The following is an 18,267-nucleotide window of genomic DNA, read 5'->3' on the forward strand; positions in this document are numbered from 1 at the left end:
TCCCCAGCTCTGTCACTGAGTCTCTGTGTGGGACCCTGGGGGGAGTCACTTTATCTCCCTGTACCTCAGCTCTAATCCCCAGCTCTGTCACTGACTCTCTGTGTGTGACACTGGGGGGAGTTACTTTATCTCCCTGTGCCTCAGCTCTAATCCCCGGCTCTGTCACTGACTCTCTGTGTGTGACCCTGGGGGGAGTCACTTTATCTCCCTGTGCCTCAGCTCTAATCCCCGGCTCTGTCACTGACTCTCTGTGTGTGACCCTGGGGGAGTCACTTTATCCCCCTGTGCCTCAGCTCTAATCCCCGGCTCTGTCACTGACTCTCTGTGTGTGACCCTGGGGGAGTCACTTTATCTCCCTGTGCCTCAGCTCTAATCCCCGGCTCTGTCACTGACTCTCTGTGTGACCCTGGGGGGAGTCACTTTATCTCCCTGTGCCTCAGCTCTAATCCCCAGCTCTGTCACTGACTCTCTGTGTGTGACCCTGGGGGAGTCACTTTATCTCCCTGTGCCTCAGCTCTAATCCCCAGCTCTGTCACTGACTCTGTATGATTCCCTGGGGGGAGTCACTTTATCTCCCTGTGCCTCAGCTCTAATCCCCAGCTCTGTCACTGACTCTCTGTGTGTGTCCCTGGGGGTGTCACTTTATCTCCCTGTGCCTCAGTTCCAATCCCCGGCTCTGTCACTGATTGCCTGCATGTGACTGTGGGGTGATTTGCTTTATCTCACTCCCTCCCCCACACACAGTTCTCCAGACTTTCAGTGTACAGAGAATGACTGAGGATGAAGCCAGGGCCCTATCCCATACAATCTGGAGGTATTTGTTTGGCTACCCTAAACTTGGGGTGTTTGTCCCAGGCTTTTACCTGCTTTCGTTTCTAATCTGTGCCCAGACGTCAGTCAGGCCAGCAGCTGGGTGTGCCTGGGGCCCTGCGGTCAGTGTCTCACTTGCAACAGAGCTCGGGCTCAGGTTCCTCTCTGCCTTTAGAGGAAATGCTGTGAATGAGTTCCCCGGCAAGCTTCCCTCTGCCCTCCTGTTTGAGGAAGTCAGGAGGTGTATGAGCTTGCCAGGGCACAGACGTTCTCCTCGGAGAGCGGGGTAGAGAGAGAGCTCTGCTGGCTGAAGGTAAGAAGGCAGACCCGGGGAGGGGTGCTCAGCAGAGCACTGCCATACGGTGAGGGGGGGGGGGGGGGGGGGAGATTGCAGCTCTTTGTGTAGTTACTGCAGTAGGTGGCGATATCGCAGGTTGTGGAGTGGGTATTGAGAGTGAAGGTCCTGGCAGTGTTTATAGACACTCAAGTCCAGCTCCAGACTGGGGTAAAACATACAATTATATGTAAACCGTGTAGGCTCCCCAGGCAGACTGTATGTGTCATTGAAGCTCTGAGCAAAATCTCTACCGGGCACAAAGTCAAGCAGGACAGCTTGCTGCCGTCTCTTTAATGCAAAACTATTTGCTCCTGTTAACGGACTGAAAATATGAAAAGAGGGAATAGGGCCCGGTCTGGGCTTCCTAACACGGCCCCTGGCAGAAGCGGGCGCTGCCGCACCTATCCTGCAGCCCGCTCAGAGGCGCCCTGTTCTTCCTTTTGCGCTGATCCTCCCCCACTTTTCTTTTGCAGAGCTCGTCCGGCTCAGACAATAGTCGGAGGTCCTCCTTGTGTGCGTTTGAGATCTCTCCCTCCCCAGATTTTCTATAATACTCAAGTCTGGGGAGTGCGAAGGCCCTTCCGCAACTTTCCGTATCCTCTTTCCCGTACGGGCTTCCCGGTTGGCGTCCTAAGCCAGGGATCGCGGGTTCCAGGCCCACAGTGGAGGGAGCCAAAATGTGGGCTAGGAATAAATACTTTAACCCCAGCAGCTTGACGAAAAAAAAAAAAAAGCCTTTTTTCTTTTATTCAGAACAGGTTACCATGCAGTGAAACAGGACCAGATCTCAGAGCAGTGAAGTGGCCGAGAGGCAGTGCAAACGCAAGCCACTGTATTAGGTCATTATTCTTAAACATTGTATTATATTATTGATTAACATTGAACGTGTGAAAGAATGTCTTGGGAAAGCCCAAGATATACAGAAATATACCAAAGGTTAGAGCCTGCATTCCATCTTAGCCCCCAGTTTTTGCACATCGCACTGATTAAGGCTGCTGAAGTGCTCAAAAGTATGCCAAAAGTCAAAACGTACGTCAACGTATGTAATCCTTTCGTGGATTACAAACTGGTTAAAAGACAGGGAACAGAGAGTAGGTTGCGGTCCCGGTCCCTTACCTCTTCCCTGCTTGGGCCTACATCGCGGCGTTCCCACGAGGGAGACGCCGCCGAACGCCATGATAACCCCGCCCCTTAGGCTCTCGCGCGCGCAGAGGGGACCCTTTTAAAGGGCCTCTGGCGCGAAAGACAGAGCCAGCCCCCTCGCTGACGTCAGACGCCGAGGGGGGATTTAAACTCGGTGTCTGATCCCTGTTCTTCGCCTTGCAACGCGGTTGACTCACTTGAGTGAAGAGTTGCTGATCCTGAGCCTGCCTGCCTGATCCCGATCCTGCCTGCCTGCTTGATCTTGCCTGCCTGATCCTGCCTACCTGATCCTGACCCAGCCTGATACTGATCCTGAGCCTGTTTCGCCCTGCCTGTTCCTGCCTGCCTAGTCCGCCTTCCTGGTCCAGTCCGTGGTGAGGAACCAATCTTCGGAGTGTCTTCTGGTCTTGATCCTGGTCTGTTCTCTCGTCTACGTCTTCAGCTGCCTGCCTTGATCCTGGTCTGTTCCCTCGTCCACGTCTTCAGCTGCCTGCCCTGAACCTGGTCTGTCCTCTCGTTGCCGCCTCTAGCCGCTCTCCTAAGTCCCAGCGGCCTGGGTCCCTACGGGCTCCTCCTGGGGGGACTGTAGGCTTCCAAGGCGAAGCCACCTGTCCCAGCGGTCCGGGCCTCCACAGGACCCGCCTGGAGGGGTCATGGACTTCCAGGGTGAAGATCGTCAGCCTTCTGCAACGACACCGCCTTCCGACCTATTCCATCTGCGGAGAACTACTTCTTCCCTTCTTCGCCGGTCGGACCAAGGATCCACTTCCTGACTCACAACAGAGTAGGATTAAATGGACAATTTTCTCAGTGGAAAAGGGTAAACAGTGGAGTGCCTCAGGAACCTGTACTTAGACCAGTGCTTTTCAATATATTTATAAATGATCTGGAAAGGAATACGACGAGTGAGGTTATCAAATTTGCAGATGATACAAAATTATTCAGAGTAGTTAAATCACAGGCAGACTGTGATACATTACAGGAGGACCTTGCAAGACTGGAAGATTGGGCATCCAAATGGCAGATGAAATTTAATGTGGATAAGTGCAAGGTGATGCATATAGGGAAAAATAACCCATGCTATAGTTACACAATGTTAGGTTCCATATTAGGAGCTACCACCCAGGAAAAAGATCTGGGTGTCATAGTGGATAACACTGTTGGAAACAGGATGCTGGGCTTGATGGACCCTTAGTCTGACCCAGCATGACAATTTCTTAGGTTCTTATGTTCTAAGGGTCAGCCTTGTGTTTCACTGCTGCCTTGTAGGCTCAGTTTACAAGCAATCACATGACTTACAAGAATGCACTCTCATTAGCATACATGAGATTTATTTATTTATTTTTATTTTATTTAAATTCTTTTACTATACCGATACTCAAGACGCTGTCTTATCGTACCGGTTTACAATAGAACAGGGGAAACCAATTAACAACTATATAGAAGGTAAAAGTTACATCAAACAGGGAGCGAAAAACATGGGAGCTGGAGGACAGGAAAGATATTTTAAAACAATAACAACTGAAGAGTGGTTGTTATCGTTTATTGTTATATTGAAGAGAAAATATTGTTATATTGAAGAGATAACATTTATAATGCCAACCAATTAGGAAAGGTTATGCAAACAAACTCAATTCTTGGTGTATAGATTGGCGGCGTTGACCTATGTAACCCTTTGTGTCAGCAAAGGATCTCTAAGAGACCTGCTGCCGTTTCACTGCATGGTAAATTGTAGCGCACACAAAACAAGCCCCAAACACTAAATGTATTCCAGAACCCTCAAACCTTGTAAACACACAGCAAACCAAGTGCTTAACAACTCAGATGAGTATTCGTTTAGTATCTGAGCCATTTGATGTACCAATGCGACTTTAAGAGGACGGAGGACAGACTGTTTTTTTTTGCGTATTTTCGTTTTGGTGCAACACACTTTAAGGATTTTCAAGGATATCAAATGTGCATGTGTGTTTGGGTCAGCTTCAGTCTATTGATACCGCATTTTATTTAAAATGAACTCCTTGTGAGTCTGCAAAAAAACTAAAAAAAAAACCGTAATTATTGATTTTTGGAAATCAAGCAAATTGGACCTATTCACCCATACATGAGTTGGACTGATTGCCAGACTCATTGAGTCATAGGTCCTACAGATTGTGTTAGATTGCATATGTGGTTCATGATTCTATTGTGTATGAATTTTGACCAGTGATACCCCCCTTCGTTTAAATTGTAGCGCACGCCATAAGAGCTTATTATTTGCTATTCGGCATTCTCTTCCAGCTGCTGGTGTTAAAACATATATCTGTAGCCTAGAACAGGATTTTCTGGGCTTATCCCACACTAGTTACAAAAAATAATAATAATAATAATTCCATTACTCCACTTCCATCTCCGGGAGTCCATTCCATGCACCCACCACCCATTCCATGAAGAACTATTTTTTTGGATGCTGCTCCTGGACCTGGACCTACCCCTTCCTCATGACCTCGTGTTCTAGAACATTCTGTACTCTGAAAACCGGTGTGCTTCTTGTGCCTGATAGAGACATGGAGCCCACGGCAACTGGCTGCCATTTCCCTCACGGGCCAAGACCTGAGCGGCAGGGCCAGAGATAGCAGAAAACTCCGGGAGGGAGGGAGGGAGGAGGAGGCCAGAGATAGAGAGAGCAGGAGCAGAGACACACCCGAGCGATCAACGTCCCTTGTGGGGGGCCGCAGCCGGAGGGCTCAGCCGGGATCTTCGCAGGGAGGGAAAAGAGAGACTGGCAGAAGCTGGCTGGGGGGTGGGGGTGTCTGACTGGCAGGAGGGATAGAGACACTGGTGGTTGGGGGCGGAAGGAGGGCAGGGTGACTGGCTTGGGGAGGGGGGATGGAGGAGATGACTGCTGACTCCTGCTCTTCAAACTCAAGGGGACCCTCCCTCCCAACTCCTCAATAATCGGGGGTCCACGTCATTTTTAGGAAAATAGCTGGTTCCTGAGAAACCCTGGTCTAGGGTATACATCTGCTTAGAATAGATAAATCTTGTATAATCAGAATACAAAAGCTTTTAAACAGAGAAAAGACCATTGGTTCTTGCCTGCTCATTTTCGTTCCTGTAGTACCAACGGATCAGTCCAGACGCCTGGAGTTATTCATCCCTGCCAGCAGATGGAGACAGAGAACGTTTAACTGACTCTGCCTTATAAACCCCAGTGCCACCTGCATTTCCCCAATATAGATCTGTACTAAAGCATAAAGTAGAAAATCCAATGCCCTAAACAACGAGGGAAAAATTATTGAAAAAAACTTGGAAAACCGCTTCAAACAAATCTGTCATCATCTGTATTTATAAGACAACATCAGTCTCCTGCCTGATGCGCACTCCGCCGACCATGGCAGGAAAATGCTCTGTCACCTCGCTCTACCTATTTGGCAAGCTTTTTCTTCCACTGCCACTTTTGCCGTCCTGACTCCTTTCCTCATCTCTTTCGGCCTTCCCAGATATTCCTCCCGGTGCTCTCGCTCATCTCTTTGGCCCTTACTTTGATTCAGGCACCTGCTTTGAAAACAATCATCAGTCTCCATGTCCTCTACACAACGCTATACTGCTCATTCTGTAGCTCTCTTTAGATTAGTCCACTGTTCTTCACCTTTATCACTTCCCATCCATAGAAATGAAACATAGAAATGAGGGCAGAAGAAGACCAAACGGCCCATCCAGTCTGCCCAGCAAGCTTTCGCACTTTTTTTTTCCCCTCTCATACTTATCTGTTACTCTTGGCCCTTAGTAACCTTTTGGTTCTATTTCCCTTCCACCCCCACCATTAATGTAGAGAGCAGTGTTGGACCTGCATCTAAGTGAAATAGCTTAATTAATTAGGGGTATTAACCACCGCAATAAGCAAGCTACACCCATGCTTATCTGTTTATCCAGACTATGCAATTCAGTCCTTGTTGGTTTCTTTCACACTCGGTGTTTTTTGAAATCCAGGACTTTGAGCTTTGTGTGACTCATCTACACCTTGGCTGTTACATCACAGCATGCAGTCCCCAGTGATTGCTAGGGATCAGGTGGGTGCCTGCTGGGCTATTAGAGAGGCTTTGTATAGGTAGGTGCTGTAGCCCGCTGGAGAGTTTAGGTGCTGCAGGTAAGGGAATGAGATGGAATTACCTCCCCTGTGCTGTTACCTAGCTGTGCACTTCCCGAGTGAAGGGACAGGGTCCAGGAGTCCAGAGGCGCGTCCCGGCCTGTAAGCGCTGGTTTTGTGCCGAGCAGACACAACGGATCCCCTTCTCCCCCCCCCCAGGGAGGCTTCATAATTTCGAGGGACAGTCTGGATCAGTTGCCATCCTGCCATGGGAAATGGAATAGATGCTTTTTTTTTTTTTTTCCAATTTCACAAGATTGTCACCTTTCCCGGCGCTGGCTCTGGTTCTGGTTCGCTGCACTTGACGCCCTGGGCCAGATAAGCTCATCCTCCCGAGCTCTGCTGCTGCTTCAGGCAAGGCGCAAAAAAAAAAAACCAGACAAAACTGCAGACTAAATGTGTCTTTAGAAATCTCTTGTGCTTAACAGCATCTACGTCTTCTCTCTTTGCAGTCACCTGACCCCCCAGGAACAAGGCTCAGCAGGTTCCAGAAATTGCGCTTCCTGACATCTCTTCCCTAATCATGGATTGAATCTTGATTGGAGCTTCGGACTGAGAGGGCAGAGGACGGCATGAAGTGGTCCCACATCAGGTGCTACCTTGTCGCCCCCTGGGCTCTCCTAGTGACTCTCTGGGCCCCGCTTCTGGATGCCTATGGCTTCTCCAAGTGCCTGCTCGCTGACAAGAATCCGGATTATGCCGACTGCGCAGGACATGGGGTTGCCAACTTGACGACAGCCATCTGGAACCTCCCAAATGGGACCCGGTGGTTGAACGCGTCCCAGAACAGGGTGGCCTCTCTGGAAGCTGGGGTCTTTACCCACCTGCCAGATCTGCAGGAGCTGAAGCTCAGTAACAACTGGATCGAGAGTCTGACAGGTGGGGCATTCAGAGGCCTGGGAAACCTGAGCTTCCTGGACCTCAGCTTTAACCGCCTTTCGTCTCTGGCCCCATCTGCCTTTGTGGAGCTGAGCAGCCTACGTGTCCTGGATGTCAGCAACAACAAAATTGTCTACTTGCTGGCAGGGCCCTGGAGAACGTTTCTGTGGCTCAGGAAGATTGACCTTTCCTACAACGGCCTCTCAGATTTTGGAGTGGTGGCCCAGGCCTTCCGGGACTTGCCATCGCTCAGTGAGCTGGATCTGAGCTCCAACAGGATCTCCCACCTGTGTCCTGCAGAGCATCCAGTCTCCCTTCAGGCCCTTCAGAGCCTGAATCTGCGTGGTAATGTCCTCTCTGTGCTGGACTTGACCCATTGCTCCCTGCCTGGCCTACGGACTTTGAACCTCACCAGGAATAACATGTCAGAGGTGAATGTTACTTCCTTCCTGAGCACCCCCAGCCTGATGGACATAGCCTTTGATGAAAACTCGCTGAACATCTCCCAGCTACTTGGGAGCCCTCTCCCCAACCTCACCGCACTCCACTGGTCCAGCATGAGGCCTGCCCTGCACAAGGATGCTTCTGTGGCCTGCCAACTTTTTCAGACTTTGCCCAGGCTGACGTTGCTGGACATCAAGCACTCCAAGTTCTCCGGCTCTGGCCTGGAAGCCATTGGCAATTGCACCAACCTGACCACCCTCTACCTCTCCACTAGCCCTCTGCAAAGGTTGACACAGAATGAATTTTGGTCCTTCAGATCCCTCCAGACCCTCTTTCTGAACAAGTGCAAACTGAAGGAGGTATACAACAGTACTTGGAGCAGGCTACGGTCCCTCCAGACCTTGGTCCTGGAAAGAAACAAGCTCTCCTACCTGAAGAATGACCTTTTCCGGCCCTTGAGAAGCCTACGCTATCTTGACCTCTCAAAGAACTATCTGACCTTCTTCAACCAGGATGCATTCCGTGGCCAGAGCAACCTACGTTATCTGCTGCTCAGGGGCTGCAAGATCGTCACTCTGAATAGGGACAGTTTTACATACATCAAGCACCTCCAGCTCCTGGACATACAGGACAATAGCTTGTCCTTCATCAAGACCAACACATTTCAAAAGCTAAAGCAACTGAAGACGCTCCTGCTGTCTGGGAACAGGATCTTGACCATCCAGAAGCATGGGTTCAAGGGTCTTTCGTCCCTCCGCCACCTCGCTCTCGCCAGAAATTGCATCTATAAATTAACCAATGACACATTCAGATATTTGAAATTACTTATGTTGCTGGACTTGAGCGGGAACCAGCTGATGACTCATAACAAGTTCCAGGCTCCCACCCCTTTCCTCCACCTCCAGTCCCTGAATGAGTTGGATATGAGCTCTCAGACACAGATGAATCCCATGAGTGCCCCCAGCAGACTATTTGAGGGTCTGGAGAACCTCAGCATGCTTCGCTTGAGTGACAATCCCAGCATATTCTTCTACAATCTCTCCTTGGATCCCCTCATCAACCTCTCAGAGCTGGACATGTCCAACATCTATCCCGTGAGAAAGAGTGCGCTGCATTTCATGCCAAAGATGTTCAAGGGTCTTCGCCAGCTCAGACGTCTCAAGCTGGACAGCAGCGAGGTGAAAGATCTCCTGGAAGACACTTTTGTTCACTTGACCTCCTTGGAGAGCCTGTCCCTGAGATACAATGAACTCAGGAACATCAGCAGGAAACTGGTGGAGAACTTGACCTCCCTGGTTTATTTTGACATCTACATGAACCCTCTACTCTGCTCCTGTGAAAACTATTGGTTCCAGAACTGGTCCACCTCTAGCCTTCAGGTCCAGATCCCCTTGCTACGAGCCTACAACTGTTTTGGCCAAGGGGTGACAGACATCAACTTTACGGAACTGGACATGACCTTCTGTGCCTTTGACATAGGCATGGTCCTCTTCATCAGCACATTCCTTGTCACCTCATTAACCCTGATAGCCTCGCTGCTGGCCGCTAAGCTGAGGTGGACTTTGAGATATGGCTACTACATGTTTAGAGCCTGGTGGTGGGGGAAACCTCAGCGAGACAACAAGACCTATCAGTATGATGCCTTTGTGTCCTGCTGCTCAGGGGACGAGAGCTGGGTGGTGGAGAAGCTCCTGCCCCACCTGGAAAGGCAGAGCTCGCATAGGTACAGGCTCTGCTTCAGCCACAGGGATTTTGTACCTGGGCATTTCTACATCGACAGTGTCCAGAAGGCTATTGCCAACAGCCGCAAGACCCTGTGCGTGGTCAGCAGGATGTACCTGGAGAGCGAATGGTGCCAGATGGAGGTGGAGCTAGCCAGCTCCAGGATCTTCTACGAGCAGAACGATGTCCTCATCGTAGTCTTCCTGGAAGAAGTCCCGAACTATAGGTGAGCTTAATTGAGAGGCAGGAAGTGAAGGTGACCGTCTGACCTCTGTCTTTATGGACTTGCGTAACCCTGTGTTTGCGGGAACGATGGCTCTCTCAGGCGGCCGCAGCCCCTCGACCAGGTCTCTTGTAGGCTGTGCCTGATGTCATTGCAGTTTAGCTGACTCGGGTTGCTGCTGTCTCCTGCCCTGAGCTCTTAGGTTCACATTTTAGCTATCTCAGGGTAGGGTCTGTGTTGGTGATCAGCACAGCAGCAACCCTGCTCTCTGCGCTGCATCACAGCGCGAGTCCCTTAGGAGGAGAAGTTCTCAAAAGCTATTTTAAGGCAAACTTCCCCCTCATATTTAATCATCTCTGGGGTAGAAATAAACAATTGGCAGCTTAAAAGATGTTTTGTTTCTCTGTTTAAGGAGAACCGCACGAAGGGTGGGAAAGGTAAAGCGGAAATGCTGAACGAATGCTTTTTCGCTCAGTATTCGCTGAAGAAGGCCCTGCTGATCACTGGGAGTGAGGTAGAAAGGAGAGGGTTTGCGGCAGAACTGGAAGTGGAGAAAACCTCGGGGCTGGGCAGGCTACGGCCTGGGATGCTAACAGGAGTCAGAGAGGGCCTGGCAGCTCCCCTGCATGACTTGCTCAAGAAATCTTTGGAGCCAGGTGTGCTCCCGCTGGACCAGCGAAGGGCGGAGGAAGAGGTCCCCTCTTCCTGAAATTGGTACCCGAGAGGCGGCTGCAGAGCCTTCGGCTCGGCGGTGGGGAAATGAACGGGGGCTCTGCTGAAGGAAAGGAGAGTGAAGCCCATCTACAATCTGGGGGGGGGCTGCAGGGTCTGAGGCAGCACGAGGTATGGGGGGGGGGGGGGGAGAGCCAAGTGGCTGATGGAGAGCAATGGTTGGTGGGTAAAGGGGGGAAGGAATGTGGAGGAATGGGGGGAAAGGAAGAATTATAGGGGTGAGGGAATGGTGTGGAGATGGTGGAAGAGGAGAAAAAGGTGTGGTGGGTGGCCTGGAACATGGAGGTGAGAGAGCCGAATGATATGAGAAACTCTGGCGTGAGATGAGAAGAGAAATGAGAACGGAGGGAAGACAGTACTGGAGGTGGAGGGAAAGGACTTATGGTGGAGAGGAGGAGGAGATAGGAGAGATGAGGGATGGCTGGGAGGGGGAGAGGACAGAGGATGGAGCAGAGGGAGAGGACTAGGGATGAGGGAGAGACAGAGAGAGGATCCTGGATTTGAAGGGGGGGGGGGGGTAGGAATCCAGAGGGAGAAGGACACCGGAAAGAATGAGGAGGCCAGTGGTGTACCGAGGTGGGGGGAGGGGAATGCCCCCGGGCATAGGGCCATAGGGGGGGTGATGGCGGCAGACATGGAGGCCCATGCGGCCGCCATTGGATCTCATCCCACCGGCGGCTAAGCAGGGAACTACTCCTGTGCTGTGTGCCGGACGCACACAGCAGGAGCATCAGCGGGGGCCGTGGTGGAGCTTGTCCCACCGTGGCCTGAAGAAAAAGGTTACGTGCAAACCTGCAGCTGCTCCTCCTTCTTCCTGCCTGCGTGAAGAGGAGGCCCAGAGGTGAGAGAGAGGCTGAGGGCCTGTAGAGAGTGTGTGTGTGCGTGTATGAGTGAGTTGAGAGACTGTGCGTAGGAGTGAGGACCTGAATGTTTGGAGAGACAGCATGTGAGAGCCTCTGTGTGTGTGTGAGAGAGACAGCATGTGACAGTGAGAGCCTGTGCTTGAGCAAGACAGTATGTGGGAGTGAGAGAGAGCCTGTGTGTGTGAGAGTCAGACAGCATGTGCCAGTGAGAGACTGTGTGTATGAATGAATGAATGTATGAGAGAGAGCATGTGACAGTGAGAGCCTGTGTGTATGAATGAATGTATGAAAGAGAGCATGTGAGAGTGATAGCCTGTGTGTATGAATGATTGTATGAGAGAGAACATGTGACAGTGAGAGCCTGTGCTTGAGCAAGACAGCATGTGGGAGTGAGAGAGAGAGCCTGTGTGTGTGAGACTCAGACAGCGTGTGCCAGTGAGAGACTGTGTGTATGAATGATTGTATGAGAGAGAGCATGTGACAGTGAGAGCCTGTCCTTGAGCAAGACAGCATGTGGGAGTGAGACAGAGCCTGTGTGTGTGAGTGTGACAGTGTGTATGTATGTATGAGATAGAGCATGTGAGAGTGAGAGCTGTGGATGTGTGAGACAGCATGTGGGAATGAGAGCCTGTGTGTGTATGTGTGAGAGAGACAGCAAGTGAAAATAGAGTCTGAGTGTGTGAGAGAGAGAAAGCATGTGAGAATGAGAACTTGACTATGTGTTTGTTTGAGGGAAAAAGACAGATGGAGAGAAAAGAAATAGAAAAAAAGACCCTGTAAAAGGAATTGGAAAAAAAAAACCAAAAAAACCAAGAAAGGGAAGGTGGAAAAAAAGCCTGTGGCCAACTGATTAGAAAATTAAGATCAGACAGCAAAGGTTAAAAAAAAAATGTTTAGTGATTGGCACATGTAATCTTTGGGAATGTGCAAGAGTAGCACTTTCTCTATGCGGATCTCACAATGTACGAGATCAGCATGGAGGAACTGGAAACCCACGGGGCCTGCACAGAGGAGGCAGCAGAATGGGCTTCAGTGCCAATAGCAGCAATCAGCGCTTCCCCAATAGCCACGCGGCAGCAGTAACAGCAGCAGCAGAGGAATGAGAGAGGCTCTGAGGTTGCTGGCAAAAGAAAGAGAGGGGTTCTGCCTTTAGTGTGTGCATGTGTATGAATGGGAGTCTGCCTGGGGGTGCATGTGTGTGAATGCATGGGTGCCTGCCTGAGGGTGTGTCTGTGTATGAGAATGAATGGGTGTCTTCCTGGGGTCTGACTGTGTGAGAATAGGTGCCTCTGTGTGTGTGTGTGTGTGTAAGAATTAATTGGTGCCTGCCTGGGGGTCTTTGTATGTGTGAGAATGAATATGTGGCATGCCTAGGGGGGTGGAGAGGGAGCAGTGTGAGAAGGAATGAGCGCCTGCCCGGGCTCTATGTGTGTGTGTGTGTGTGTGAGCCTGCCTGGGGTCCATGTGTGTGTGTGTGTGAGAATGACTGGGAGCCTGCCTGGGGGTCTGTTTATGTGTGAGAATGAATATGTGGCATGCCTAGGGGGGTGGAGAGGGAGCAGTGTGAGAAGGAATGAGAGCCTGCCCGGGCTCTATGTGTGTGTGTGTGTGTGTGAGCCTGCCTGGGGTCCATGTGTGTGTGTGTGTGAGAATGACTGGGAGCCTGCCTGGGGGTCTGTTTATGTGTGAGAATGAATATGTGCATGCCTGGGGGGTGGGGAGGGAGCGGTGTGAGAATGACTGGGAGCCTGCCTGGGGGTCTGTGTGTGTGAGAGAGAGAGGGGAACAAGGACTTGATATGTGAACCTGGAACAGAAGTTGGGGGCTTCCTTCTACCGCAGGTGGAAAGCACTGCATGTGTAGTAGGAAACGCTCAAACCTCTCCTAGGATAGTTCTCCTGCTCTGCAAACAAAGTGTTTCCCTTCAGCACTTTCTCTGTGTTTCTCTGTCCTGGCATTTTCTGAACAAGATTGCATCTGCACCACTCTGTGCCCTTTCCTGCTTCACACCCCCATCCCGTCTTCCCCTCAGGCTCTCGGCCTACCACCGGCTGCGGAAACTCATGCGAAAGAACACCTACCTGAGCTGGCCCGAGGACCCCACCGGGCAGCCTCTCTTCTGGGAGAAGCTGAGGAACGTGCTGGACGTGGCGCAAAGCAACGAAGACACTGTACAGCTCTGCATCACTGGCTCCTGATGCGCCCGCAGACAGATCATTGGTCTCAAAGCGCAGGGAGGGTGTGTGTGTGTGTGTGTGTGTGTGTGACAGGGTGAGAGTGTGCGTCTGGGCTTATGAAGCTTGCACGGCCGCTGCCCGTGCCGGACCTGTGCTGAAGCCTCAGTAAAATTATTCAGCACCCACAAAGCCTGCGCGTTTGCAGTGGTCGCCTTTCCCTGTGCGGTAGCCGGACTCTCGTTCAGTTCTGTGGCCGCAGCCAAGTCCTGCGCTTGCTTAGAGAGTTTGAACGCCGCAGCTCGCTTCGTTTCTGCCACTGGAAAGCTGCGTCTCTTGAGGGGCCTCCGTCCGACATGAATTCATGGCACCGGGGTCCGCTTGCTGGTGCATCCAGATCGGAGGTGGCTGCACACCTGTTGGGGGGCCTAAAAAGCCACCATCTCCCCCCTCCCCTCTATCAGCATTGTTAAGGGTGAGGTTTCCTTCTCAATGGTTGACCTTGATGGCCCATGAGGCACCTGGCTTTGTGCCCCCTCCCTCTACTGAGTTAAATGCTGAAGCCTTTCATCTCCCTGGTCTTCCCCTTTTATCTTGCCTGGAAGATCAGAAGAGGAATGAATCTCTAATGGGCCGATACAGTAAAAATCGCGGGAGAGCTGGGCGAGCGCCCGCTCTCCTGTGCGCGCAATGCAGTAAAGTAATTTATTTAAATGAGTGTCTGCGGTAAAAAGAGGCGCTAGGGACACTAGCGCGTCCCTAGCGCCTCTTTTCGGACAGGAGCGGCGGCTGTCAGCGGGTTTGACAGCCGACGCTCAATTTTGCCGGCGTCGGTTCTCAAGCCCGCTGACAGCCACGGGTTCAGAAACCGGACGCCGGCAAAATTGAGCGTCGGGTTTTCAACCCTCGAGCCGCGGGCCTATTTCACTTTTTTTTTTTTTTTTTTTTACTCTTCGGGACCTCCGACTTACTATCGCCATGATATTAAGTCGGAGGGTGCACAGAAAAGCAGTTTTTACTGCTTTTCTGTGCACTTTCCCGGTGCCCGGAGAAATTAGCGCCTGCCTTTGGGCAGGCGCTAATTTCTGAAAGTAAAATGTGCGGCTTGGCTGCACATTTTACTTACTGAATCGTGCGGGAATAACTAATAGGGCCATCAACAGGCATTTTCATGTTGTGGGCGCTATTAGGTTTGGGGGGGGGGGGGGTTTGGATGCGCGTTTTCGACGCACTATTACCCCTTACTTAATAAGGGGTAAAGCTAGCGCGTCCAATCGCGGGTTAACAGTGCGCTCCGCCGGAGCGCACTGTACTGTATCGGCCTGATAAGTGACTACGGATATTAGGTACCAGCTGGGCAGCGGGTGGAGGGAGACAGAGTGCTGACTGATGGGGCTTTGGGTGGCATTGCATCAGAAGGGGATTCGAAAGGGCCTTGGGTTTAGGGTGGGAGGGCAGATGGACCCTCTCTGCCGCCAGGATATGGTTTCTCCATCCCTTTGATCCTGCTCCTCCTCATCCTGGTTGCCCACGGGCGTCTTTACTCCCTAAATTTGCCTGGACCCCCCCCATCCCGCTGGACTTGGATGCCATCTGCTAGATACCAGGGCAGCGCCATGATGGGCACAGCGGGCACGGGGTGGGCGTACAGGAGGCGGCGCAGGCGAGCATCCTGCGTCTGAGGGAGTTGGTGGCGCGTCAGATTATCCTGCAGCAGCGGGAGAGCATCTGGGAACTGACAGGCAAACTCTCCCACTGGGAGGAGAGCCAGAGGCAAGAAAGGGACTCTGACCAAGACCACAGGCACGATGGGGACTGGGAGGATGAGGAAGGACTTGGAGGCAAATCCTGCAGAATGGGGCTCACAGTGCCAAGACCCCGGGTAAGACTGGCCCCCAGGGGTGCTGCCTGTGTCTCTCCCGACTTCTCTCCGTCTCAGTTTACTGCACAGAAGCACTTCCCATTACAGCAGGACAGCACTGGAAGACAAAGCTCACCGTTCTGTCCCTGGCCCATGCCCGGGTGACGACAGGCCAGGCTGCACTCAGTCCCTTGCTACTTTCTCATGGCTGAGGTGTGAGGGCACAGAACCGGGCAGGAAGTTGAAGGCCCAGCCCCTCACAGAATAAGAGACTCAAGACACAGGGCCTCGGTAAACTACAAGTAGGTCGGCCACCCACACGGGGACCAGGTTTCCTGACGGGGGTTGCTGGCTGACCTTTGACAAGCTGCAATGTTAAATTTGCATGCCCCAGATTCTCTGCTGCCTGCTTCAGGGCCAGTACTACTACTCATTTCTATAGCACTGAATTTATTGAGAATCCCTGCTACGTAGAGCTTATAATCTGGGCTCTCCTGCTCCCACTCCAAGATCTTCTTGATTTATTACAGAACATATGGTGAGAGTCTCCCTGCCTCTCCCCTGCAGTCTCCCATGAGAAAATCAGCACATGCCACCCCTTGCATGGTAGGAGAAGGGAGTGGGGCCCGCTGCGGGGACCTGGGAGTGCGAGCGCCAGCTTGCGGACCCCGTGCGCCATCGCTCCCGTGACCGCGCCACTGGCTAGGAAAGCTTTGGGCTGGCGCCGTGCAGGGTCCCGCCCTCAGGAAAGTGAAATGGTGGAGGGACCCGGGAAAGGGAAGCAGGGAACCTGAGAGAGGGGGGGCGGCTGCTGGCCAAGGAATGATGGTGGGGGGGGGGGGGGGGGGTAGAGAGAGAATGAGGGAGCTGATGCTGCTAAGGAGTGGTGGGAGTGGAGACAGAAGGGGCTGGGTATGACTGGGGGGGGAGCGGGAGAGATGTTGCAGCTGCTGCCACCACCACAGGGAGAGCTGTATCAGAGTTGCTATTGGAAAGCTGATTTTTTTTTTTGGGGGGGGGATTGTAATTCTATATATCTGCTCCAATAGTAAAGTCAATTGCAAACAGCACTAATGAGCATGCTGGAAGCTAATGTGGTTTCCAGCTTAAGCTTATACTCATCAAGGATGGAAAAGTTGATAAACAGGTTCCTTACAGCTCTTGCTATTTGCAGAGTCAACGTTACAGCTTCAGATCTCCAATAGATGGGGGACGGCCCACTTCCAGTAAGGTTATTCGCTGTTTAAAGCCAAGACCATTGCTGGAGTATTGTTCACGTGGTTGTGTACACTGCACCTATAAACTCCAGGTAGCGGTTTGGAGGTAGGCGGGATGTTCCGTAATTCATGATGAATCCCAGACTCTCAGAAGCAAACTGCCACTCACGAGCCCTCCCGTTGCGGGACCCTTGGAGTTTTTGTCCATGAGACAAGTCCTCTCTGGACAGAGAAATGAATGCTCCATGCCTTCTGAGGTGCGCATGTAAAGTGGTAGCAGGGGTACGGCTGATAGGTCAAAAAGAAGGATTTTGTATTGGAAGTGACGGCTCCCCCCTAAGAAACCCAGGACGTGTCTTTAATGTAGACGAATCGGAATGTGCTCTAGACCAGTGGTTCGCAACCTTTTTTCTACTGAGACACACCTGACAGATAAAGCTTACATGCATGACACACTAAACACTTGAGCAGTATGGGGCTAAATGTTAACATATACTCTGCAGCCACAGGAACCCGGCTCCCTTTCTCCCAGGTCCCTAAACAATGGAAGCAGAGGAGATTTACCCCTACAACTCGCCACAGAAAAAGAGATTCTGATTCTGGTGCTATCTCAGTAACAGAAACACAAACTCCCTTACCACCAGGCGCATTGTAAACATACAAAAGCTGAGAAAAGAAAAAATACCACGCAGCACACGCGTAGCAAACCTGCCATCTCCTAGCAATACTAGCGCCAAGTACTCAGGCAGCAATAGTGCACCATCAGTGCATGTCCTATTGAGAATGCAACAAAGATTGATACGGATCCCTATCTACCAGGAAAACATCTCACTTCACTCACACATAGAGATCCAGCCTTCACCAAATCCCGAACAGAAGGCCACGAATCACAAATGGGGGGACAAAAACTGGAATGGAAACCTCAAAAAGTCCATTCTGCATGCAGTGCAAACCTGAAGAACTAGAAACAGAAATACATTTCCTCCTCCACTAATCAAAGTACAAAGAGAGAAGAACTGCGCCTTCCCCAGACTGACATATTATGGCTCTAGCACCCCGTCACTCCCCCTCCGTGTCTCCATCATCCGTCACTTCTCCCAGTTACTCCCTTTTATTCATCTCACACTCACCTCCTTGCCTAGCATTCCCGACCCCCCCTCTCTCCCCTGCTTGACTCTCCCTACCTCCTTCATCCCATCCCCCTCCCTGCCCAGCTATCCTGACCCTTGTTTCCCACTCCTCCCACCTCTATCTGCTCAGATTCCTCAGCTTCCTCCCCCCCCCCCGCCTCACAGGGTGCAGAGATCAGCAGGAGCAGCAGCATCCCTCCCAGACTCAGCAGGGGCAGATAAAGTTTGGGTCCCATCAGGCCCAGACTCAGCAGGAGCTGGCACTGTCTTGCTCTGATCTGGGTAAAGGAGGAAACAGCCTCTCCAGTGGGCCAGAAAGAAGAGAAGGAAGTGAGAGGAGCCTCCCATCAGGCCCAATGTAAGAGACGTCAACCAACTCCCACCCGGGCTGATAAGGAGACCGCAGCCTCCTGCTGGCCCTGCACAACCTCCCAGGACCTCGCGACACCCCTGTTGAGAACCATTTGTCTAGAGAGCAGAGCTCAGGAAGGATCATTTAGAATTTTTCCCTGTACAATAATTTGTGCAGGGCTCGGAGGCCTAGAATGGGAAGCAGATCCCCCAGCCTTCTTTGGAACTAGGAAGTACCCAGAGTAGAACTATTCT

General features: G+C 51.7%; 1 protein-coding gene across 1 annotated transcript; it reads left to right on the forward strand.

The window, feature by feature from the left end:
- The first annotated feature begins 997 nt into the window (after positions 1-997).
- LOC115082196 (toll-like receptor 13) lies at positions 998-14,171 on the forward strand. Its single transcript, XM_029586446.1, has 3 exons — positions 998-1,123; positions 6,869-9,687; positions 13,312-14,171. Exons 2-3 carry the CDS (start codon positions 6,989-6,991, stop codon positions 13,475-13,477), a joined length of 2,865 nt encoding a protein of 954 aa, XP_029442306.1. The 5' UTR covers positions 998-1,123; positions 6,869-6,988; the 3' UTR covers positions 13,478-14,171.
- Positions 14,172-18,267: the final 4,096 nt, after the last annotated feature.

The sequence above is a fragment of the Rhinatrema bivittatum genome, unplaced genomic scaffold (genome assembly GCF_901001135.1).
Source record: "Rhinatrema bivittatum unplaced genomic scaffold, aRhiBiv1.1, whole genome shotgun sequence".
Taxonomy (NCBI): domain Eukaryota; kingdom Metazoa; phylum Chordata; class Amphibia; order Gymnophiona; family Rhinatrematidae; genus Rhinatrema; species Rhinatrema bivittatum.